The 25,428-nt window shown below is 40.4% G+C and overlaps 1 protein-coding gene across 1 annotated transcript in view; it reads left to right on the top strand.

The window, feature by feature from the left end:
• Window positions 1-25,428, top strand: part of FTO (FTO alpha-ketoglutarate dependent dioxygenase) — a 417,069-nt gene that overhangs the window by 114,792 nt on the left and 276,849 nt on the right. The window contains exon 3 of the mRNA XM_065925350.1: window positions 7,670-8,297. Coding sequence (XP_065781422.1) covers window positions 7,670-8,297 — 628 coding nt within the window. The remainder of the gene's footprint in view (window positions 1-7,669; window positions 8,298-25,428) is intronic.

Consider the following 25,428-nt stretch of genomic DNA (forward strand, 5'->3'; position numbering starts at 1 on the left):
ATATGTGTATATATATATATACACACATATATATAAGCTCCAGGAGAGCATGTGGAGCTTTTGCTTTCTCTATATTCCCAGCACCTAGTGCTCTGCAAATAGTATGTTCTAAATAAATATTATGGCACTAGCGATAGAGAATCTGCCTGTCAGTGCAGGAGATGTAAGAGATGTGGGTTCATTCTCTGGGTCAGGAAGATCCCCCGGAGGAGGGCATGGCAACCCACTCCAGTATCCTTGTCTGGAGAATTCTGTGGACAGAGGAGCTTGGCGGGCTACAGCCCATGGGTTCACAAGAGTGGGACACGACTGGGCACATGCACACAACAAAGAACAGTTTTGTTTATGGAAGGATTTTCCAGACTCCATTCCTAATCATTTATTCCCTGCTCCCATAGTAGTATATTCATACTTCTGTTGTGAAAAGGCTGAGATCTCTAACTCTTGGTTCCTATTTCTGTTTCTACCGTTAAACTATGAGATGCTGTAAAATGGGACCTACCTCGTGTTTATCATTATATTTATGGCACTTCATACAGTGTTTGGTACAAACAGATATTCAGTAAATTTTAGATAAATTCAGAATGAACTACTGAATGAGTGAGTGAACCGACATGTCGTCTCGGTTTGTAGCGTACGTTGTAGTGTGTTCACAGGACTCCTGGGAGCTGTTGCAAGGCCTGGGCAGTGCCTTGGGAAGATCGCCTGCCTCCTTTGGGAGACAGCTCAGCATCTTGCAGCCGGTGGGCTGGACCAAATAAGTGTCTAGCCCATTTGTCCTGGGATGGCTGCCAAGTCATAAGTAATTTACAACGAAAATCATGTAGAAAATATTGTGATTGATATAGTGTGAGTTTCTATAGAGTGCAAAATAAAATGTTAACTGGCAAAATTTATTAACAGCCAGATTAGAAATATACTCCCGTGAAATCAGAGTGTCCTGGCACTTAAATGAAGTCCATTTCCCAGGTCACTTGAAGATTTTAAATTTTATTTCACTGTATGAAAGGTTGAGTTCCATTGGTCTTCATTTAGGAGAGCCTCCTGTGAACTGGTACCTTATTCAACACCACGTCTTGACTTCACCATGTGATGAAATTCTTTCAGAACCATCCCTTGATATGAGAGGAGGAGGAAGGAGAATTTTTATATAATGGTTTAAAATAGGTAGAAAATAAAGCTTATGCTCCAGAAAAGCTTACATTCCGTATCTTTTAGCCATTGATAAAAGGCCTGGCATGTTGGCAACTTATATCTAAAATGCCTTTCCAGTTTACAAAACAGAAATAGAGTTACATACATAGAAAACAAATGTATGGTTACCATGGGGGAGGGATAAATTAGGCATTTGGGATTAATAGATACACACTACTATAATAAAATAGATAAACAACAAGGACATACTGTATATCACAGGGAACTATAGTCAGTATCTTTTGATAACCTATATTGGAAAATAATCTGAAAAAGAATACATATATATATATGTACACACACACACACACATATATATAAAACTGAATCACTTTGCTGTATATCTGAAACTAACACAATGTTTTAAATCAACTATACTTCAATTAAAAAAATACCTTTCCAAATACTTCCTAAACTCTTAATATATAATCATTTATGTCAGAGTCTTTTATAGATCTTAAGGAATGTATTATGTGACCTGATAACTGCTAATATTATAATTACATATCTGTACACTCCTTGGAAAAACTTTAATGGGATTAAATAACAACCAAAAATTCGAACATATTTGAAAATCTGCCAACAGGTGTTCCAAATTATTGTGTGATATCTGATGTTCTACTTGTACCGGTCCAAAATGGAAAGTGGACTTATTTGTTTGATGGAGTGAATTAATATGAAGTTATTTAATGTTCATTTCTTTTCCAAAATTTTTCTAATGTTCATTTCTTGAATTAAAATATTTAATGTTCATTTCTTTACCCACTGTTGTCTTTAAAGAAAAATTTAACAAGCACTTCATGGCACTTTTATGTGTCAAGCACTCATCTAATTACATCATAAATAATGAGAGGGTATTTAAATTTAGGTTTGGACATGTTTTCTCCTGCATTTTTGGAGATAATGACAAAATTAGTTAGTTATTGTTATTTGTATTCCTTGTGGTAAAATCAAAATTTCCTAGAGCATTGAGCTACATGCCAAGTAAGATTTAGACAGTACCAGAAGATATCTTGAAATATTTTGAAAATTTAGAGTCATCAAAAAGAACCTCCTGGCACAGACAAGAGATGTCGTATTATTCGAAATTAAGAATTAGCTATTTGAAATTAAGAATTTTCAAATGTAACATCTTTTCTGATTTAAGAAGTATTCTGCGTTTATTTTTGAAAATTTGAAAATTATACAGATGTCTAAAGAAAAAAATTACATCCAAGTGCATTGCTCAGAGATATCTACCAGAAAATTTTGGCTCTGTTTTTTTCCAAATCTTCTTTTCTGTAGTTACACGTATACTATTTTTCTTTGTATGAAACTATGACCCTATTGTCTAAATATCTTGTTACTAATTTCTCATACAGAAGTAGTTTGTTACTTAATGTTTTTCATAAACCATATTTTAAAAATCCTTCTAAAATGTTTTGCTTACAGAGGAGCCTGGTGGGCTGTAGTTGCAAAGAGTCGGATAAGACTTAGCAACTGAACAAAAACAACAGCAGTTCTGGAATAGGCCGGAAAGAGAAGCATATTTGCATTCAGATAAGATTCTAAATTTGATAATAGGCAGATGAGTGAGTTTCAGGGCAGTTTGCAGAGATGAAGGAGGGGCAGTTCAATGAAAATCCAAAATGAACCACTAGTTCAGAATGTGTGCAGATCCCTGGAGCTGATTGCCAAACGGTTCTCCATCCCTCCCCCATCCCCCGATGGCAGAATTACACTTCCGGGTCCTCTCATCCTGGATGAAACACGTGATTGTTTCTGTCCAGTGATAAAAGGCGGCGGTCACTTCTAGCCTGGAGTGCCAGACCCTGCCAAACCCTCTTTTTGCTTTTGGCACAATAACCACCTGGGGGCTGCTTGGGTCCCTGAGTTACTGCTTTACTGGACAGTGATTCTCTGCCAGCCCACAAATAATATGTAAAATGATCAATATCATCGGGTGAAGCCACTAAGATTTGAGCGTTTTCTGTCGCTACAGTGTTATCTATTCTGCCTGATCAGGAAAGCAAGACATAGTAGAAGGGATGCAGTAAGTTTGAGGAAGCACAAAGAAGGGAGACGAATTACTCAAGTCTAAATGTGGGGAAATGGCTAGGAAAGCGCAGGAGGACTGCCCTGCTTCTCAGAGTGCCTGTGTTAGACGTGTGATTACAGAGTGACAGACAGCAGGTTAGGTGGCATCGCTGTGCACCGCCATTGAGACTGCCAGGATCCATTTAGGAGTTCTGGTTTCTATACCTCGTTTATCCCAGTACAACAACAGACACAGAGATATACTTTCTGTTTATACAGCAAGTATAAACTTTATATGAGGAGTGCATATAGGAGTGCTGCACTCCATGAGGAGTGCAGCATAACCCAGTAAACAAGAGACAGAACATTCTGGAGCCATGAGCAGTAACCCTAATTTTACTGCTAAACTGGCTACTCTCTGAGCAGGTCCCGGAGGCCTCAGTATACTGGAAGCACATTTAGCTAGCAGCAGTGATTAAAAGGAAGTTTCTCCGACTTTCTTAACAATTCCAGTGTTCTTTAAATAATCCTTAGTATAAAACATTAAAGGAAAGGAAGATTGTTCCCAAGAACTTGGTTTTGAAACACACTCCCACTGGGACTGAGGGAGGAAGAAGCCTGGAAATAATACACACTCATACATACACTCTCGCTGCTATTGTTCAATGCAGACTGGGCCTAGAGACTAATGAAGTTATATGTAACCCAGGGGAATTATAACTCTAAAGACCTGGGAAATTCACATGACCAAATGAGGATCACATATAAATACCTTAACATTAAATTCAACACTAAAAATATAACAATAATAATGACATGGGAAAGTATTAAAAATTTTTTTTTCACTGTTAACTCATGTTCCTCTTGCCTTGAATCACACGTGCTTCTTTTTCTTTGGCCTCAAGAGCCCAGGACTTCAGTACTTCCCCTTCAAGGCAGTCTCTTTCCCCCAACTCCATACCTGGCAGATCCTTCTCATCCTCCAGGTATCTTACTCAAATAAACCTTCTCTGAGTTTCCATCCTTCATTAGATATCCCCCTGCTCAAGACACTCAGCGACTTTGTTCCTATAGTTAGTCACCCTCTCTGCCGTACCATCCTCTTCTTCCCCTCTCATCCCCATGAGTATGCTGACAAACCCTCATCTACCCTTTTCTCTTCCATTGTCAAAAGTCGTCCCTTGGTCTAGCATTCCCCTGCATCAAGTCCGTTTTTCTCTTCCCTATCATAGCAAAACCACGCCAATAGACAAATGCCATCTCTACCACCTCTTCTTTCATCCCCAGCTGACTCCCATCAGGCTCTTGTCCACCTCACTTGTCCCCCTCACAGGTTGAAATGACCCTGGTCGCTGTCATCAGTGATTTTCATGCTGCTCAGTCTAGTGGATAATTTTTTCCCCATCTCACTTGGTCTCTTAGGGGAAGCTGACATAGTTGACGTGTCCATCTTTCTTAAAATACTCCTCTCTTCTTGGCTTCTGCGTTCTTACTCTCCTGATTTTCCACCTCAAAGTTCTCCTTTGCTGAGCCTTCGTCTGTGCCTCGGGAAGTGGCTTCGGGCTTCCTTCTGTGTTTTTGCATTCCCCTAGGAGACCTCGGTCATTCCCAGGTCTTTAAAAATCAGCTGTGTGGTGTGCTGACGGCTCACCGTGAGTCCCCTGGCCACACTCTCTCCTCTGCGGTCTTGATGTATGTCTGCAGTTGCCTCCTTGTTTCCACCTGAAGATTTTGTTGCCATCTTCATGGCTATAGTGTCCTCATTCCTTCCTGTCCTTCTACCTGTTTTGCTTTACTCCAGTCATTCTTATTTAGAAAGAAATAGTAAATTGGTATTTGCCTGGTGGTCCAGTGGCTAAGACTCCTCACTTCCAATGCGGGGAGCCCAGATTCAGCCCCTGGTCAGGGAACTAGATCCCACATGCCACAACTAAGAGTTCGCATGCCACAACTAAAGATCTCGACCTTGTTCAGCCATATAAATATTTGAAAAAACAAACAAACAAAAACCCCAGAAGATTGTTTGTTCAGTTATTAAGTCCAGAAGTCTGGAAAAGTCATCTGCTGCTTCTTTCCTTTCTTCGTTCCTCACAGCTAGTTCATACTGTTTCCATTTGATCTGCCTACAAAATACATATTTTATCTGTTCATTTATCTCTGTGTCTAATTCAGACCCATTATCATTTTACTCCCAGGTGGTTGTAATACCAACAGAGTTTTCCACTTTGACATTTGCCTCTTTCCAATCCATGCCCAATATTTTAATTAAAAAAATTTTTATGAAATGTAAACCAACCGTATAACACAGGAGCTCTGCCTGCTGCTCTCTGGCGACCTAGATTGATGGGATGAGGGCCTGGTGGGAGGGAGATCCAAGAGGGAGAGGATATATGTATGTGTATAGCTGGTTCACTTCGTTATATAGCAGAAACTAACATGACATTGTAAAGCAACTTTACCCCAAATTAAAAAAAACACACACACAAAACATAAATACAATGTAAATCAAATTAAAAATAAAACCAAACACAATGTAAATCAAATTGTTCTTTGCCCTTTGACGTCCTCCAGTGCACTTAAGAGTGATATCTAGATTCCTTACTTTGCCCCCCAGGCTCTGGGTGACCCAGCTGTGCCTTCCTCTTCATCTTTAGTGCCAGTCACTCTGCCTTTGGCTCTTTTGCTTCGGTAAAACAGGTCTTATTTTTGTCTCTAGAATGGGCTGGTCTCCATCCTCAGCACCTTTGTAGGTTTTGGTCCCTCTTCATGGAAGGTCTTTGTCTAGCTCATCACATGGCTGGTACCTTCTTTTCCTGGCTCAATCTGTAGGCCAGCTCCAAGAGTGTCTTTTCTTCTCCAATGACAGATTTTCCACTGACTTGTTTCTGTCCAGGTACTTAAGACAACTTGGAATACTTCTTCATTTGTGTGATTTGGTATAATAAAAAGCTCTGTGAGGCCAGGAACCTTATTTCTGTGTGGTGTGTGGTAGATGCCCTATAGAGATACACTGAATGAAAAAAATGTATGGAAAAATAAATGGTCTTGCCCTGTCTATCATATAAATGATTACTGAATGAAGATGTAGAAGAAAACTTTCGAAAATGGTAGGCAGTACAGTACTGAATAGGTGCCAGTCAGATGACACTTTCTGGGGGTAATGTGAGATCCTGGGCTTTGGTTTTAAAAAAACTCAATTTCACTGTGTAGAATCAGGGAGCTGATTGGCTGAAAAGTGAATGAAGTCCTAAACTGCACCAGTAAATCCCTGTGTTTCCATGTTATGGGAGGACGTTATCTTATAGTGCTCTCCTCTGGTGTTACCAGTAGAATTATTACATCTTTCTAAATTGCAATGGGATGTCTCATCCATTCCTTCATCCAGTAGTTACTGAGTATGTCCTGGGCACTCGTATTAGAGTTGGAAACAAAACTGTCATGGCTCTTGTGTTCATGGGACTCAGTGTCTGACTCACAAAGAAAAGTTATTTCTCTTTCAGTAAAAGCACTGGAGCAGAAGCCAGTTTTTCATTTATTGAGAGGCCGTGCAATCTTGTGGTTAAGAGCTCATGCTTCTGGAGCTTGATTCTGGAACCTGCGGGTTTTAAATTCCAGCTCTCCTATTATCAGCCCTTGTGACTTTGGGCAAGTTTTTATTTATTTTATTTATTACTTTTTAATTTTGCTGTGCCATGTGGCATGTGGGATCTTAGTTCCCTGAGCAGGAATTGAACCCACGACCCCTGCATTGGAAGTGTGGAGTCTTAACCACTGGACCACCAGGGAAGTCCCCAAGTTTTTGGAATGTCTCTCTACCTCAGTATTCTCATCTATGACCTGGAGATAATATTAATAATAGTACCTCCACATAAAGTTGTAAGAAGTAAATGAGTTGGTATGTATAAATCACTTTGAGTAGTACACAACACTAGGTAAGTCCTTAAAAAAAGTAGGTGTTAAGCAGCAATTAATCAGATTGTGTTTTTTTGGAGGACCAAAGGCTGGAAGACAGGTTGAGGGTGGGGAGAAATGGTCACAGAGGGAGCTTGGAAGACCAAAGACCAAATCATTATTATCATTGTATTTATGTTGTTGTTTAGTCACTTGGTCATGTCTGACTCTTTACAACCCCATGGACTGCAGCACGCCAGGCTTCCCTGTCCTTCACTATCTCCTGGAGTTTGCTCAAACTCATAAAATTTTGTTTATAACTGTCTGTAATGGAGCTTGGACCTGAAACTCTTGGGTGGAGAGTTGATGACTTTGTTTTATTTAGTTTTCTATTTTAGGCTAGAGAGATATGTGTTTAGAAATACCCCTGACAGTCTTTTTTATTCTCCTAAGGCTTACAAAGAAACACACTTTTGAAATAATAAAATTATTTATTTATTTTTATTTATAAATTATTTATTTATAAAAAAATCCATAAACACATGTTTTTGCTTTGCTTTTGTTCTAGTGGCAGCTGAAATATCCTAAACTCGTTCTCCGAGAAGCTGCCAGCGTTCCTGAGTTGCTCCATAAAGAGGTTCAACAAGCCTTTCTCACGCTTCACGAGCGCGGCTGTTTATTTCGGGATCTGGTGAGGATCCAGGGCAAGGACTTGCTCACTCCAGTCTCTCGCATCCTCATCGGTAACCCCGGCTGCACCTACAAGTACCTGAACACCAGGCTCTTCACGGTACCCTGGCCCGTGAAAGGCTCTGATGCCAAGTACAACGAGGCCGAGATAGCTGCCGCCTGTCAAACCTTCCTCAAGCTCAACAGCTACCTGCAGGTAGAGACCGTCCAGGCTTTGGAAGAGCTGGCTGCCAAGGAGAAGGCCAACATCGATGCCGTGCCAGTGTGCATAGGCCCCGATTTCCCCAGGGTTGGCATGGGGTCCTCCTTTGACGGGCACGATGAGATCGACATGAAGAACCGAGCAGCGTACAACGTGACTTTGTTGAATTTCATGGATCCCCAGAAAATGCCATACCTGAAAGAGGAGCCGTACTTCGGCATGGGGAAAATGGCCGTGAGCTGGCATCATGATGAGAACCTGGTGGACAGGTCAGCGGTGGCAGTGTACAGTTATAGCTGTGAAGGTACAGTCTGCTCCGTGAAGAAGCGGCCCCGAACGTCCCATGACCAGAGTCACACAGGCTCTGGGGGTGTGATCGTCCGTGCGTGCGTGTGTTTGTGTGTGTGTGTGTACGTAGATGTTGTGTGTCCTTCTAAGGTTTGCCGCGCCCATATAGCTAGAGAATATGCTTCTTTCTCACCCCTTTGTGCTAGCTGGCTCATTGTTATCCTATGCGCAGAATATTTTCCCTTGCAAACGCTGCCTGTCTTTGTCTTTCCCAAGCCCTAGAGAGCCTCATCTTGGTTTCACACACCCAACTGCCTTTTTCTAAAGCTCAGAGTATATCGTACAGTTGTTATAATTAACTTGCTGATAAAGGGCCAGGAAAACAAAAATCTGTCAAATCCTTCCAGGTTCCCACAGGTGTACATTTCCATTCTTGCCAAAATGTTTTATTACAGTTGACATCACTGTCTTGAAGGGAGTGATTTGTCAACTGTGGACTTGTTCTTGGCTTCCTCCCGTTTTGACTACTGTCCTTACTCGTCAGAAAGAGCCGACGTGGGTTTTATAAGCTGACAGACTTCTATTTTCAGGAGTATCTCCAGCCCGCCCCGGACCCGCCCCCCACCCCTCCGTCAGTTCTGCAGTTTTAGACCTGAGAGGGTTTCTGTGGCCAGCCTGTTCTTACAGTTTCTGAAACCTGGTGTACTTGGAGCAAAGACCACAGGCTACCTTTTCTGTGGTCTGTACAAATTTTCCTTCTCTGATTGTTCAGGTTCTATGTCTTGAAGTTCCCCAGTGTTTTTCAGAACAGGATTATAAAAAAGGTAGGTGGACAAATCAAGGACAGGGTGACCTTAGCTGACTTCTTTGCCTGATCATTTGGCAAAGGAGCATAAGATGTAGTGTTAGCTCTTTTGATGATGGAGAGGGATGCCTGACATGTCCATGGGGTTGCAGAGAGTTGGACACAACTGGGTGACTGAAGAACAGCAATTAGCTCTTTTGCCAGTTTCTCTTTCTTCTCGTTCATTGAAAAATGCTTGGAAAACCAGAGTTCTAGATATACCATCCTGGAATCAACTGGAACTTTTAAGTGCCATTGTTTCTCGGAAGCTTGTTTTTTAATTGGATTTTGGTGTTATTTGACTCTTATTTACTAAGACAACTGTTTTGGAAAAGGGATTTTCAAAAAGAAACTGTCTTTGCTCTCTAACTATCTTACCATATCCCAGTCTCTAAAATTTCCTCTGGATAGCTAAAATGTTTTCCACCTTTACCTTTGGTCTTTGGCCAGGAACAAGGAACTAGTTTAGCAGTTAGAAATTTTACTAGTTTCACTGGCATCTCAAATAATGATGCTGACCCAGGAAAATTGCTCGCAGGAGATTTGATGCTGTCCTAATGGAAAGAACCGCGAACCTCTGATCTTTAATAAGGCCTTACCAGGGATTTAAGAACTATCACATCCAAGAACTCTGATGTTAACGAACAATGGAGTTTGTTAGTTTCTTTCTTAAGGAGGCAACTCTCTGAAACCAAGGCCGTGGTATGTGATAGCTCAAACAGCTACAAAGGTGTCTTTGTGCTCCTGCAGACTCTCAGCCTTTCTGTTTAATAGTCCTATTGTACTCCCAGAGCGTGGGTGATCAAATAGTTTTTGAAACCTAGAATATCTTGTGGAGAGGAATGAAAATTTTAAATGACTAGTTTCTGTGGTTGGGAGTAGTTAAGATTGATAAAGTATACAAATAAATGTAAGTACGTAAAGCTTCATCCTTGCGCTTATCACCTGGACGAGGGAACTGCATAATGCAAATCTGTAGGGGCAGGATAATTCTTTTGTGTTCTTAATCCCCAAAGTTCCCAGAACTCGATCTAATAATAGTAGCAATACTGGGAGCCCTCATTTATTGAGCACCTACTATGTTCCAGGAGCTGGTAGAGCATTTTACATTTATTAACTGATGTTATTTTTGCAACTCTGTGAATGAAGTACTACTGTTAGCCTCATTTTACACATGAGGAAACTGAGGTACAGGAGGATGGTGAACTTTTCCATGGTTATACAGTTATGAATCAGCAGAGCTAGGGTTTGAACTCAGACAATCTGGCTTCAGAGTCCAAACAGCTAAGGCTAAATGCTTTGTGAGCGGGTATTTCCTCCCCCTACAGTATAGCTGGGCTTCCCTGGTGGCTCAGTGGTAAAGAATTTGCCTGTCAATGCAGGAGATGCAAGAGATGCGAGAAACTTGCGTTCGATCCCATGTCTCTGACCCTAGGAAAGCTGAATCCATTGAAGCATGGACATTTGTTCCCATAATTCTTAATTCTTTGTTTCAAAGTGAGTAGCTTTATACTTCTTAGCTGTCTTTGAGATCAGGAAAAGCTAGGTTATAATTGCAGCTAGAAGTTTTAGAGCACTCATAATTTAAAAAAAAAAATTTTTTTCCCCCTTAGCCTCTCAGCATCCCTGTCTAAGGTCTCAAAGCTCATTTGATCTTGTTTATTTCAGTATGTCATGCCATACCCGTGTTTGTTGTTTCTGAAGTCACTTCCACTGCTCAGTAAAACTTGTTTGATCTTATAAGTCACATTTTTTTAACCCCCATGCAATTATTTATTCAATTAACAGTACGAATCTACTGTTTGCCAAGCACTCTTCTAGAAACTGAGAATGTGACAGGGAACAAAAATTCTCGCCCTCATGGAGCTATGTTTTAGCAAGGAGAGACAGGAAAGAAACAAATAAGCTTAAATATATTGCAAATGTAAGGCATAGGCTTACAGTTTTAAATAGGAAAGTTAGCCTTCCTTCAGTTGGGTAACCTTGGAGCAAAGATTGGGAGGAGCATGTGAGTGAATTTTGAAGACTCAGAGATGGGACATGACTTTGGGATGTTTCAGAAGCAATAAGTATGGATGGAAGAGAGGCAGAGAAGAGGTGAAGTGATAGAGGTGAAGACAGACTAGAAGACTAGGGGTGGGAGGTGGCAGAAGATAGGACCTTCTAACATTGCTACAGTATCTGCTGAGTTGCTCCATTGTGTCCGACTCTTTGTGAGTCCATGGACTAGCCCTCCAGGCTCCTCTCTCCATGGGATTCTCTAGGCAAGAATACTGGAGTGAGTGGCCATGCCCTCCTCCAGGGGATCTTCCCAACCTTGGGATCAAACCCAGGTTTCTTATATCTCCTGAATTGGCAGACAGGTTCTTTACCACTAACATCATTTGGGAAGCGTAGTATTGTACAGTGAAAAGTGAAAATGAAGTTGCTCAGTCAGGTCTGACTCTTTGCAACCCCATGGACTGTACCCTACTAGGTTCTTCCATCCATGGGATTTTCCAGGCAAGAATACTGGAGTAGGTTGCCAGTAGACCCCCCTTGTCCACAGGGGAAGCCTTCCAAGACCCTCTGTGTATTCCTGAAACCATGGATCATACTGAACCCTATGTAGATTGTGTTTTCTCCTATGCATCCATACCTATGATGAAGCTGAATTTATAAATTAGGCACAGTAAGAGATTAGCAACTATAACTAATAATAAAATATAACAATTATACCATTGTAAAAGTTCTGGTTTTTCTCTTAAAGTATCATATTGTACAGATTTAGTACCTTGCCTGGCTTAACTAACCACTTATCACTCATTGTCGCTGTAACTTTTGCAGTTTGAGGTGCAACAACAAAACTAGCTTAAATTTCTTTTTCCTTCTTTACGACTTCACAGATAGATTTGTTCTTACCATAGATGTTAGGAACATTGGCATACAACTCTTTTTCTTTCCATACCAAGTTTAGAACGTTCACCTTTTCACTTAAAGGAAGCACTTTACAACTTCTCTGTGGCCTATTGGGATTGCCAGCATCACTGTTCTTATGCTTTGGGATCATTGCTAAGTATAGTAAGGGAATGCAAGCACTGGATCCAGTAATGCAAGCTTACTGGAATGCAGGCACTGCAGTACCATGACAATTGACCTGATAACCAGAGGGCTTCTAACCAGGCTACCCTTTACAAAGGGGTGAGTTACTTTCCAGGCAGGACAGAGCAGGATATCATCGTGCTGCTTAGAACAGCATGCAACTTAAAAGCTTATGAATTGTTGATCCCTATAACTTTCCATTTAATATTTTCAAGATTGCTGTTGACTGTGGGTAACTGAAACCACAGAAAGCGAAACAGCAGATAAGGAGAGGTTATTGTATTAATAACAATCCTGGGCTTGTCCTTGGAGTGTGATGGGGAGCCATTGCAGCTGGAGTAGAAGGGAGGCAGGACTGGAAGCAGGGGAGCTGCAAGAGGCCATTGGGTAGTCCAGACTAGAGATGGTGGATCAGGTTAGAAGAGGCAGAGGTGATGAGACATGGCTCTATTGAGTCCCATATCTTTTCACCAGGAAAGACTGGCAGTGCTGTCAGAGAAGAAGCCCAGCAGCAACATCTCCCAATTGTCCAGAGAAGGCTAGGGATGTCTCTAGTGGTCCAGTGGCTAAGACTCCATGCTCTGAATGCAGGGGCAGTGGGTTTGACCCCCAGTCAGGGAACTAAATCCCACATGTCACAACTGAAGATCCTACATACTGCAACAAAGATAGGAGATCCCAAGTACTGCAATTAAGACAGTGCTAATTTGCTTCAGTTGTGTCCAACTCTTTGCAAACCCATGGACTGCAGCCCTCCAGGCTCCTCTGTCCATGGGATTCTCCAGGAAAGAATACTGGAGTGGGTTGCCATGCCCTCCTCCAGGGGATCTTCCCGACCCAAGGATGGAACCCTGGGTCATCTCTTACGTCTCCTGCATTGGCAGGTGAGTTCTCTACCATTGACGCCACCTAAAAAGCAATTAAAATCTGATACAACCAAATAAATAAATAAAAAATATTTTTTAAAAAGAGAAGGCTAGGCCAATAAGAATGCCTGGACTTTCCCCTTTCTCTCCATAACTTTATTGGAGTGTCATTTACATACAATAACTGCACATATTTGAATTCTGCAGTTTAAGAAGTAGGATGTGAAGTTTGAGGTGGTTCATTGGCACAGACCAGCCCAGATGTCCCATCTGGTGATTTCTCATCAACATAATCCACTCTACTTTGTTGGAGTTTCAGATTGCTGTGTCCCATGTCCATCTCTCTCCTGATTAGTTTGTTTATTTTAGTGAAGCATATCCTCTAGTGATTTTTTAAGGAAGGGTATTTAGAGAGCACATTTTTGAGAACTTGAATGTCTCCATTTATCTTTATTCTTCATTGACATGTGTAGATACTTCACATATGGAAACCTTGATGGAAAAGAATTTTCCTTCAGAATTTTGAGGACGTCGTATGTACCAGTGTCTTTTTATCTTCCAGCGTTCATGTTGAGAGCTCTGATTATTTTTCTTTATCCCTTATGCAATAAAGATTTTTTTATTGGGTTTTCCCCTAATATTTTATAAGTTCACAGTGATTTTTTTTCATTGATCATACTGGCATTTGGTGGGTCCTTTCAATCTGGAAGGAAACTCATGTCCTTCAATGTGGGGTATTTTCTTGAATCACTTTGTTAATTATTTCTTCCTCTCCAGCTTTCTTTTCTCTCTAGAATCCATATGGTTTGGTACTCAAACTGACTGTTTCCTCTGATTTTCTTACTTATTCTGTTGTCTTTTAATCTATTTGTTTTTAATCTTTTTAAATCTGAGAATGTAATCCACTCTCAGAAGTTTTCTTACCTTTATCTTCCAGATGGTAACTACTATCTTAACGTCTAAGGCCATATATTAGTTTTATACATATTTGAATGAGAATTGTAAGCTCTTTGAAGGAATGGTTTGTGTCTTGATCCTTCTTTGTATGTGCATATAATGCAAATCAGTATTTTTTTTTGCCCCAAATTAGTAGGTATCTCTTGTCCTTGAGTAGTTGATGCTATTTAACTACATTGTGGCCATCTCTGTTTAATACTAAGATTGTTTAGATTGCACATAGCAGATGCTTGGCCTAAACATGTTAATTTAAGACAATATGAAATTGTTTTATTTAATATTAAGACCTGTCTCACTGGCTTCAGGTGCCCCTTGTTTCAACAGTAATAGTGTGGCCAGCTTCAGACTCCTTCCCCTTCATATTTTGGCTCTTTTTGAGCTGTAGCTTTATTCTCTTGAGGGAGGTAAACTTCTTGTGGCCCCCAGGTGCCTGCCTCAAGCTTTTGTGGCTACTTTCTTTATTGCTGAGGAGCTTTGAGAAGGAGAGAAGCTGTGCCTTGGACATGTATTTTGAACCCTGGATAAAGCTTTGCCCTAGGGACTTCTCTGGTGATCCAGTGGTTAAGAATCCACCTTCCAATGCAGGGGATGTGGCTTCTATCCCTGTCAGGGAACTAAGATTTCACACGCTGCAGGACAGCTTAGCCTGTGCACCACAGCTAGAGAAGCCTGTGTGCCGCAATGAAGACCCAGCACAGCCAAAAATGGTTAAAAATAAAACAAAGCAAAACAAATTACCTAAATAAAAAGCTTTGCCTGAAGATAGGTGAACAAATAATTATTCTTTTTTGATTAATCCAGTTTGATTCTGGTCTTCTATGCTGTTTACAGTCTTCCCTGGTGGTTCAGTAGTAAAGAACCCACCTGTCAATGCAGGAGACGTGGGTTTGATCCCTGTGTAGGAAAAATCCCCTGGAGAAGGATATGGCAACCCACTCCAGTATTATTGCCTGGGAAATCCCATGGACGAAAGGGCCTGGCAAGCTACAGTTCATGGGGTCACAAAAGAGCGACACGACTTAGTGACTAAACAACAGCAACAATATTGTCTACAACATCCAGGTTTTCTCTAAGGCTCCATGACTCTGTACTTTGCTGAGGTTGCCCACAGAATTGCAACCTTTGTTGTTTGAAGCTGTGGTTAAAGGAAGTTTATTTGAGAAGTATCTTGACTGCTCTCCTCATTTTGTATGTGTGTGTGCGTGTGCGCACGCATGTGCATGCAGTCATTCAGTTGTGTCCCACTCTTTGTGACCCCATGGACTGTAGCCTTCCAGGCTTCTCTGTCCCTGGAATTTTCCAGGCAAGAATACTGAAATGGGTTGCTTCTTCTTCCTCCAGGGGATCTTCCTGACCCAGGGATCAAACCTGCGTCTCCGGCATTGGCATATGGGTTCTTTACCACTGAGCCACCAGGGAAGCCTCTCATTTCATATTTTATTTTAAATAATGTCATGGTCTTAGAGCTTTAGCCAAGAACCCCCAGAGCAATTTTTCTCTCCTCTTCTCACTTTCACTTTATTCCACCATGTCCATGAAACATGATATAATGAGGTTATCCTATGATGTGAATATTTATATCTTAAAAAAAATTTTTTTTCCAAATGCTTAATCTGAAAGCTGACAGAGCCAGACATCCTGCTGAAAGGCTTCAGATTTTTTCGGTAAAGAGTTTTCAATATTTCTCGTGAAATCCTAGAAAACTTATAATTAATTTCCTAATTTATCTGTGTCAGGGGACTACATATGTCCCTGAATTGCTGCTTTCGAGACATGTTAGAATAGCTTCTTGTCATGGATTTTGAGCTGAGACTGATGAGGGTTTTTTTTTCTTTCAAACTTCTGAATTCTCTATTTCTTCAGACCATTCCTTGCTCACTGGCTAAGGAGTGTGCTCTGGGTTAGCAGCCGGCTTGACTGATTGTTCTTCACAGCCAATCATGGAATGCATTTTTAAATGGTAGAGTTCTTCCAGGAAATCTCCTTCTTGGCCAACCCTTCTTTACAAGGAACAGAGACCTTCAGGTTGTTATTGTTGTTTAGTTGCTAAGTCGTGTCTGACTCTTTGCGACCCCAGGGACTGCAGCATGCCAGACTTCCCTGTCCTTCATTACCTCCCAGAGTTTGCTCAAACTCATGCCCATTGAATCAGTGATGCCATCCAACCATCTCATCCTTCGTCATCCCCTTCTCCTCCTGCCCTCAATCATTTGCAGCATCAGGGTCTTTTCCAATGAGTTGGGTATTCATATCAAGTGGCCAAAGAATACCAAAAGGAGCTTCAGCATCAGTCCTTCCAATGAATATTCAGGGTTGTTTTCCTTTAGGATTGACTTGTTTGGTCTTACAGTACAAGGGGTTCTCAAGAGTCTTCTCCAATACCACAGTTCAAAAACATCAATTCTTCAGCAGTCAGTCTTCTTTATGGTCCAACTCTCGCATCCATACATGACTACTGGAGAAACCATAGCTTTGACTATATGGATCTTTGTTGGCAAAGTGATGTCTCTGCTTTTTAATATACTGTCTAGGTTTGTCATAACTTTTCTTCCAAGGAGTAGACATCTTTTAATTTCTTCAGGAATATTTCTCAAGTGTTCTCTGGCTTATGCCATTTGCCATTATTTTAGAAACCTGTCCAGAAATATTATCCAAAGTCAACACTTAGAAGCATCTCCCTTCCAGAGGGATCATTCTAGGAAACAGCTCTGACCTATGGAAAAGTCACCATCAGTGTCTGCCACTGCCCTCAGCATAAGTCTAGATTGCTTACGTGGTTCACAAAACCTGCCATGTCTCTTTGGGCCTTTCCCCACCTCTCCAGCCTTTTCACTTGCTAATCCATGTCATTCAAGTAACAATCCTTTGCTGTTTTTGTTGTTTAGTTACTAAGTCATGTCTGATTCTTTGCAACCCCATGGACTGTAGACCCCCAGGCTCCTCTGTCCTTGGAATTCTCCAGGCAAGAGTACTGGAGTGGTAGCCATTCCCATCTCCAGGGGATCTTCCTGACCCAGGGATCAAACCTGAGTCTCCTGCTTGGCAGGCAAATTCTTTACCATTAAGCCACCTGGGAAGTCCGTAACACTCTTAACAACTCGGAATCAATTATGTTTCTAACCCCCCATCTGCCGTATCCCTTCTAGAATGTGTCTTCCCAGCCTCATACCTTTCCCCTTTCCTCTTTTGTGTTTCTCCATTTTGAAAAATGATTCCTTGTCCCAGGCACTGGGATGTCATAGATCAGTGCTGGACGGAAAATATCCTTAGACTTCGTCTACCAGCTGAGCCTCTGCAACTTCTGGGTTTCTCCTGCCTCAAGATTTGTGACATGGACAGGACGGGATCTGCTGTGTAAGCCCCTCTAGGTATGGAGTTAAGGAAGCAGAGGAAATTGTTGCCTGGGCCAGAGTCTTAGAAATTTTAGCACTTGGCTAAGGCAACATGCGCATGTGTGCGTACATGCTCAGTTATGTCTGACTCTTTGTGACCCTGTGGGCTGTGACCTGCCAGGCTCCTCTGTCCATGGGATTCTCCAAGCAAGAATACTGGAGTAGTTTGCCGTTTCCTTCTCCAGGGAATCCTCTCAACGCAGGAAATGTACCCACGTCTCCTATGTCGGCAGACAGGAGAAGCCCCAGCTAAGGCAATAAGAAATAGGAAATAGATCTATTTTTTTAATATGTGGTGATGAGAAATATATATATATATTTGTACATCAGCAAAATTATTGACAAAGGATATTGATGGTATTATGCTTTAAATGGGCTTCCCTGGTGGCTCAGAGGTTAAAGCGTCTGCCTGCAGTTCGGGAGACCTGGGTTCGATCCCTGGGTCAGGAAGATCCCCTGGAGAAGGAAATGGCAACCCACTCCAGTGTTCTTGCCTGGAGAATCCCATGGACGGAGGAGGCTGGTGGGCTCCATGGGGTCGCAAAGAGTCGGACAGGACTGAGTGACTTCACTTTCACTTTTCACTTTATGCTTTAAATGTGGTAGAAAATTTCAAGTGATATATTTTACTTGATTAGAACCGTCATCTCTTTTTTCATGCTCAGGCTTCTGTATTTGTTGTCTGTATAACAGTGGTTTGCATATAGCTCTGAGAATGCACACGAAATGTTTGATGGCATTTATCTTTTACTAAATGGAATTAATTTTTTCTCAAAAACTAGTTAGCTTTTTTTCCCCCCTTTATTTCTTAAAGCCTTTACTTTTAAGACGTGACAGAAAAGTCTTCCAGGTACACATGGACAAGTAACACTTGATTGCAGTTGAAAATTAATTGGTTAACCTGGGGGTCAGAGTTTTGGACATTTTAAACTTGACAGTTAAACTTCACATTCTTTGGCGTTTTGTCACATCTTTCACTTCTTGAGTCGTTTGGTTAGTGGGAGCTGGGAACACACTGAACACCCTGAGACACATAAAACCCTTTCAGTGTTGCTGAAGTTCAAAGGCAAGTAGGAGCCAATTGCCTCTGCTTGTTTCCAAAATAACAGGGAAACAGTAATCAGTTGCAGTTGCTATAAATAATTACAAGTTGATTTTATTGAGAAAGTGAGCAACACTGTATTTATGCAATAAAAAATTTATCAGACATACATCTTCCCTCCTCCCTTCCCAGCCCATGGAGGAAACAAACCTTCAACAAAACATTATTTTAATGAGCACATTTCAAAGGTGCTGGATTTATGGGAGACATCAGGCAACACTGATTGCAATTACTGTCTCTCTTTGTCGTTCAGGACTTTATTGGTGCCATATTGAGAAGAGTGTGAGGATGAAAGTTAGAGGGGAAAGTAGTCAACCAGCCTGTTAGCCTGTAAACATTCATACTCGGTGGCATCAAAAACCTTCTTAAAATGGTTGTCTTTGTAGTTTAAAAATCATTTCTTTTTCAAGTTAAGTTGTTGATTTGACCAGAGATGGATATACAAAAAACCTTCTTAAAATGTCTCTATTCTTTTTCTTGGGCTTCCCACATGGCTCAGTGGTAAAAATATCCACCTGCTAAGCAGGAGATGTAGTTTTAATCCCTGGATCTTGAAGATCCCTCAGAGAAGGAAATGGCAACCCACTCCAGTATTCTTGTCTGGGAAATCCCATGGACAGAGGATCCTGGCAGGCTATAGTCCATGGGATTGCAAAAGAGTTAGACATGACTTAGCAACTAAACAGCAATTCTTTTTCTTGGGCTACAAGCTACAGCCATTATCATTGGGACCCTCTAGAATGAAGTAGCCTGAAGACTTGTAGTGTAAAAAGTTATAAATACTGATTTTTCTTATCAATATTCTTCTGTTAAATCAATCTGCTTATCAAATAATTGAGTATTATTGCTTTATTATGTGGTATGTCGGTATTGGTCATGTGGATTAGTAGGTATTAGTCACAGTACATCATTTTTTTAATTTAATTTTTTTTCTACAATTTTCTTTTTTTTTTTTTTACATTTTGGCCACACTATGTGGCATGTGGGATCTTAGCTCCCTGACCAGGGATTGAACCCACACCGTCTGTAGTGGAAGCATGAATCCTAACTGTTGGGCTGCTAGGGAAGTCTTACATCATGATTATTGTATTCAACCTCAGCTTCATCACTAATATGTGCCGTGCACATCTCTATCAAATCACAGATATCAAGACTATAGAGCAGGGGTTGGCAAACATTTTTCTGTATAAAGGACCAGATAATAAAGATTTTAAACTTCAGAGGCCTCTGGTCTATATCTTAGCTACTCAACCATGTTGTTATGTGTGAAATCAGCTGTGGATAGTATGTCAGTGAGTGGGCCTGACTATTCTTGTTAAACTTCACAGATGCAGGTGATAGGACTGATTTGCCTATGGGCTAGAGTGGGGTTCATGGACTTGCATGCCTCTCGGGGGCCAGGCAGGTATCTAATGGAGTCACGTGGCTGACAGAACGGCCACTAGTGCCTTGTCTGAAAGATGCGGCTACTTCTTACTGATGGCCACTTGTGACTGGCTCAGTGAGACCTGAGTTTGTAATTAGAGAGTAGCTGGAGCAACTTCCTGGTGGTCCAGTGGCTAAGACTCTGAGCTCCCAATGCATGGGGCCCAGGTTCGATCCCTGCAACTAAGACTGGGCACAGTCACATAAATGAATAAATCTGTGTTAAAAAAAAAAAAAAAAAAGAATAAGCTTCAGAGTCAGACAGACCTAATTTGAATTCTACTTACTAGCAGTGTGAACCTAGGCAAGTTATTATTTTTTTAAAGAGTAGCTGGATTGGTATTTTTATGCACAGCACTTTTATCAGTAGGCAGCTAATTTAGATTCAATCAGAAAATGTTGTGCAGGTCAGGCTATATACCTTTGAGAACTCTTTTCTGGTCTGTAGGATCTAAATTAGAAGTGCTGATATTTTCAGATATAATTATGTATAATGTATAATGAAAAACTTCCTGTCACACATTGACCACCTGATGAGAAGAGTGGAAAAGACCCTGATGTTGGGAAAGACTGAAGGCAAATGGAGAAGAGGGTGGCAGAAGACGAGATGGTTAGATAGCATCGCTGACTCAATGGACATGTATTTGAGCAAGCTTCAGGAGATAGCAAAGGATAGGGAAGCCTGGTGTGCTGCAGCCCATAAGGTTGCAAAGAGTTAGACAAGACTTGGCAACTGAACAACACCACCAACAAGAAGTTGTTGGTGAATGTTATTAGACATCGGCAGCACATATCTAATTCAGGTGCTGCCAACTACCCATTCTAGTGCTGTGACAGACATCAATAATCGATCATACTGCTCTATCCTGCTGAGCCTACAGTGATTCACCACCAGACCTCAAAAAAGCTACAGCCAGTAAATTCACTGTGTCCTTTGTATCTCAGCTAGTAAAGAATCTGCCTGCAATTCAGGAGACCCCCGTTCAATTCCTGGGTGGGAAGATACGCTGGAGAAGGGATAGGCTACCCACTCCAGTATTCTTGGGCTTCCCTGGTGGCTCAGGCGGGAAAGAATCTGCCTGCCATGTGGGAGATGTGGGTTTGATCCCTGGGTTGGGAAGATCCCCTAGTGAAGGGAACAACTACCCACTCCAGTATTCTAGCCTGGAGAATTCCATGGACTATGCAATTCATGGAGTTGCAGAGTTAGACACGACTGAATGACTTTCACTTTCTTCTGATATGTAAGGTATTTGTCAACCCTGTTCCAGAGGATTCTCTTTTTAAAATGTTTTTTTGGATTAACCCAGAAAATGGCATTGGACTTTTTAACTCTGTGATTTTAAAGAATCTAGCCAGAAATTGCTCTTAACTACAGAGTACTTGAGAAAATATATATCAGAAATAACAACAGATAGGACAGAAGGTAAAATCCTGTTCCTATGGCAGTATCACATTTTAGGTTCAGACTTAGGGAATTGAAGAATATCCACAGTTGGATGTGTCCTTAAAAACGTTAGTAGCATTCCTTCTTTGGAGACACCTGAACTTGTATTTCTGGTGTGTCTTTTTTTTTCACCATACCTGTGTGAAATAATGGGAATGAATAGTTATAAAGGGGAAGTTCTCTTTTCCTTTCTCTTTCTGTCTGTGATACTGGTTTACAGTTACTAGATAGAGTGTAAGATGTTCAGAATTTAAGGACTCTATATGTGAATACGTGCCATCTGGGATGCAGGTAACTTTTGGATTGTGTCTGTGACATGCTGTATGTGATGCTGGCTAAGTAAAACGTGTTTTATTGTCCATTTTGATTGCATAAAATTTACATCTTTTGTATTCTGCCCTCTGTGAGTCTAAACCATACTTGTCTTTCAAGTTTGATCATCTCTAAGAATTTTGTTCTGCTTGTTCTAACCCACATTGAACCTGTCCTTTAGATTTCTTGAATGTTGAGAACTGTGCTAATTCAACAGTGTCATGCTTTATTACATTATTTGACTTAATTTGCATTTGTTATTCCCCCCACCGTCTGCCATAATCAACATTTTCTTTTCCTGGCATCTTGCACAATAAGGACCATGAATGGTGTGAACAGAGAGAGCATATTGTGTTTAAGTAGGCAATTTAGAACAAATGTTCATTGGATGTTGTTTATATGCCAGTAGTTGTTTAGTTGCTAAGTCATATCTGATTCTTTGCAATCCCATGGACTGCAGCACACAGGCTTCCATGTCCTTCAGTATCTACTGGAGTTAGCTCAAAGTCATGGCCATTGGGTCGGTGATGCTATCTAGCCATCTCATCCTCTGTCATCCTCTTCTCCTTTTGTCTTCAATCTTTCCCAGCATCAGGATCTTCTCCAGTGAGTTGGCTCTTCACATCAGTTGGCCAGAGTATTCAGCTTCGGCATCAGTCCTTCCAATGTGAAGTTCTAAATGTGGTTGAAACAGAAAAATGGACCCTGCATTTGAAGACCAGAGTCTAGTGGATTAAAGTCTAGTGGAGTTTAAAATGTTCCATTTCTAGTAATCAGTGATGAACAGTCACAACTCCACTGAAAGTAAAGCTCCACTGGGCATAGATCTCTGTTTCATTTACTGATATACCTCACGTGCCCAGGTCAGTGCGTCTTATATTGTAACTGCTCAATAAATATTTCTTAGGTGAACTTTTACATGTTTTTATGTAGGTGTGGGACAGTTAATGCAGGTGAATCATAGGGTGTGCCTTCTACTTCCTTGACATGTCTCTCCTACTGTTTACTCCAGCCATGTAATTCTCTTTCCAGAAAAATCCGTCTTGAGTTTTCTTACAGAAATATTATTAATATTTGTACATATACACACATATATGTGTATGTGTTGTTTTTTTATGCAAATTATAGCCTATTCCTTTCTTTCTCTTAAAAATATAGCAGATAGTTTTCTATCATTGCATACCCATATTATTTTTAGTGGCTATATAGTATTTTATTGCCTGAACATTTCATATTTTATTAAACCAGAAGGTTATTGATGGATGTTGAAGTTATTCTGATCTTTTGCTTTTATAAACAGTGCTCTAGTAAATATCCTCCCTCAATTTGCAACCTTTGCAAGTAGGAATTTTAGTATACATTTCTAAAAGTGGTATTGTGGAATTCCTACAAGTTCAAAGGTTTTATACATTTGTAATTTTGACAGGTATTGCAGATAATCTTCCACAGAGAATATGAATGTGCCATTTTGCTTCACTCTTACTCACATTATATTTTATCAAGGTGCTTATTTTTTTTCTGATCTAATAGGTGAAAAATATCTATTATGGCTTTGTTTTGTGTGTAAAACATACAAAAAAATCTTTTTATATGTTTACAAACTTCATTTTATGTCTTCTGTCTTTATAACTTTTGCCCATTTTTCTATTTGATTATTGATATTTATCTTTCTGATGTGTAGAAGTTCTTTATATGATTAAAAAATATTCGCTGGCCAAGCTTGCTTGTTTATGTTTCTGTGTTAATTATAGAGTCAGCTTGTCTGGGGACCAAACCTAGTGAACTGAACATCAATCCTGTTGGTATTTTTATTGTGTTTGTGTCAAATTTATGGATGACTTAGGGAGAACTGGTATTTCCATGATGTTTCACCTTATTTCTTAAGAACATAATATGTCTTTGCATTTGTTTAAGTGAATCATTATGGTGATAAAGGACACTGTCTTTTAACTTTTTCTATTAAGTTTCTGATGTTTTCCTATTAAAATATGTTGGCTTTGAGATAAATCTATATTGTATCATGTTAAGGAACTAGTCACCTATTGCTGTCTTACTGAGGTTTTTATCATGAAAGGATATATTTTATCAATTATTTTTGTGTATCTAGTGACTCATGTATTTTTTGTTTGTTTTCATCTATGAACATGATGAATTTTAAGTATCGTTGCTGTTGTTCAGTCACTAAGTCGTGTCCAGCTCTTTGCGACCCCGTGGACTGCAGCACGCCAGGCTTCCCTGTCCTTCAGTATCTTCTGGAGTTTGCTCAAACTCATGTCCACTGAGTCAGTGATGCTGTCTAACCATCTCATCCTCTGCTGCCCTCTTCTCCTTTTGCCTTCAATCTTTCCCAGCTTTAGGGTGTTTCCCAGTGTGTTGGCTCTTCCATCAGGTGGCCAAAGCGTTGGATTTCAGCTTCAGCATCAGTCCTTCCAATGAATATTCAGGGTTGATTTCTTTTAGGATTAACTGGTTTCATCTCCCTGCTGTCCGAGGGACTCTCAAGAACTTTCTCCAGCACCACTGTTCAAAAGCATCAATTTTTCAGTGCTCAGCTTTCTCTAGCGTCCAACTCTTACATCTGTACATGACTGTTGGAAAAACCATAACTTTGACTAGATGGACCTTTTTCAGCAAAGTGATGTCTCTGCTTTGTAAAATGTTGTCTATGTTTGTCATAGTTTTCGTTCCAAGGAGGAAGCATCTTTAATTTCGTGGCTGCAGTCACTGTTCGTGGTGATTTTGGAGCCCAAGAAAATAAAGTCTGTCACTGCTTCTACTTTTTACCTTCTATTTGCCGTGAAGGAATGGGACCAGATGCTTGACTTTAGTTTTTTGAATGTTGAGTTTTAAGCCAACTTTTTCATTCTCCTCTTTCACCCTCAAGAGGCTCTTTAGTTCCTCTTCACTTTCTGCCATTGGCGTAGTATCATCTGCATGTCTGAGGTTGTTAATATTTCTCCCAGCAATAGATTTTTGCATATTGAACTGTCCTTGTACTCCTGGAATAAGTTCTAATTCGTTATGTTATTCTTTTAATATGATGCTGGATTTTGATTCTTTTTCTTTATATAGATCTTCCTCAACTTTCAGTGGGATTGTCTCACAATAAACAAATTTTAAGTGGAAAATAACATAAGTCAAAACTGCATTTAATACACATAATCAACCAAACATCATTGTTTACCCTAACCTGCCTTAAACCTGCTTGGAACACTTACATTAGTCTGCAGTTGAGTAGAATCACCTAACACAAAGTATATTGTAATAAAATGCTGAGTATCTCATGTAATTTATTGAATATTGTACTGAAAGTGGAAATTAGAATGGTTTATATGCATACCGAATAGTTATCAGTGTAGTGGTTCTCCACTCTCCTGATCACGAGGCTGACTTGGAGTGGCCACTGCTTAGCATCATAACAGTACTTTTCTGCATATTGCTAGCCCCTGATGGGACCAAAATTCAGCATCAAAGTATGGTTACAACTCAATGCATATTGCTTTCACACCATTGTAAAGTTGAAAAATCATTAAGTTGAGCCATAGTTAAGTTGGGGACTGTCTATACTGTTAATATATTTAGAAATTATGCATTGATTTTGGATGTGAGACTGGTGTGTGTGTGTATGTGTGTGTGTGTTGGATTTAATACATGTTCTTGTCTTTATTAAAGGAATCTGGACACTTCTTTTGTGCTCTTGAACAATTTACAATTTATTGAA

This window comes from Muntiacus reevesi, chromosome 2 (genome assembly GCF_963930625.1).
Source record: "Muntiacus reevesi chromosome 2, mMunRee1.1, whole genome shotgun sequence".
NCBI lineage: Eukaryota > Metazoa > Chordata > Mammalia > Artiodactyla > Cervidae > Muntiacus > Muntiacus reevesi.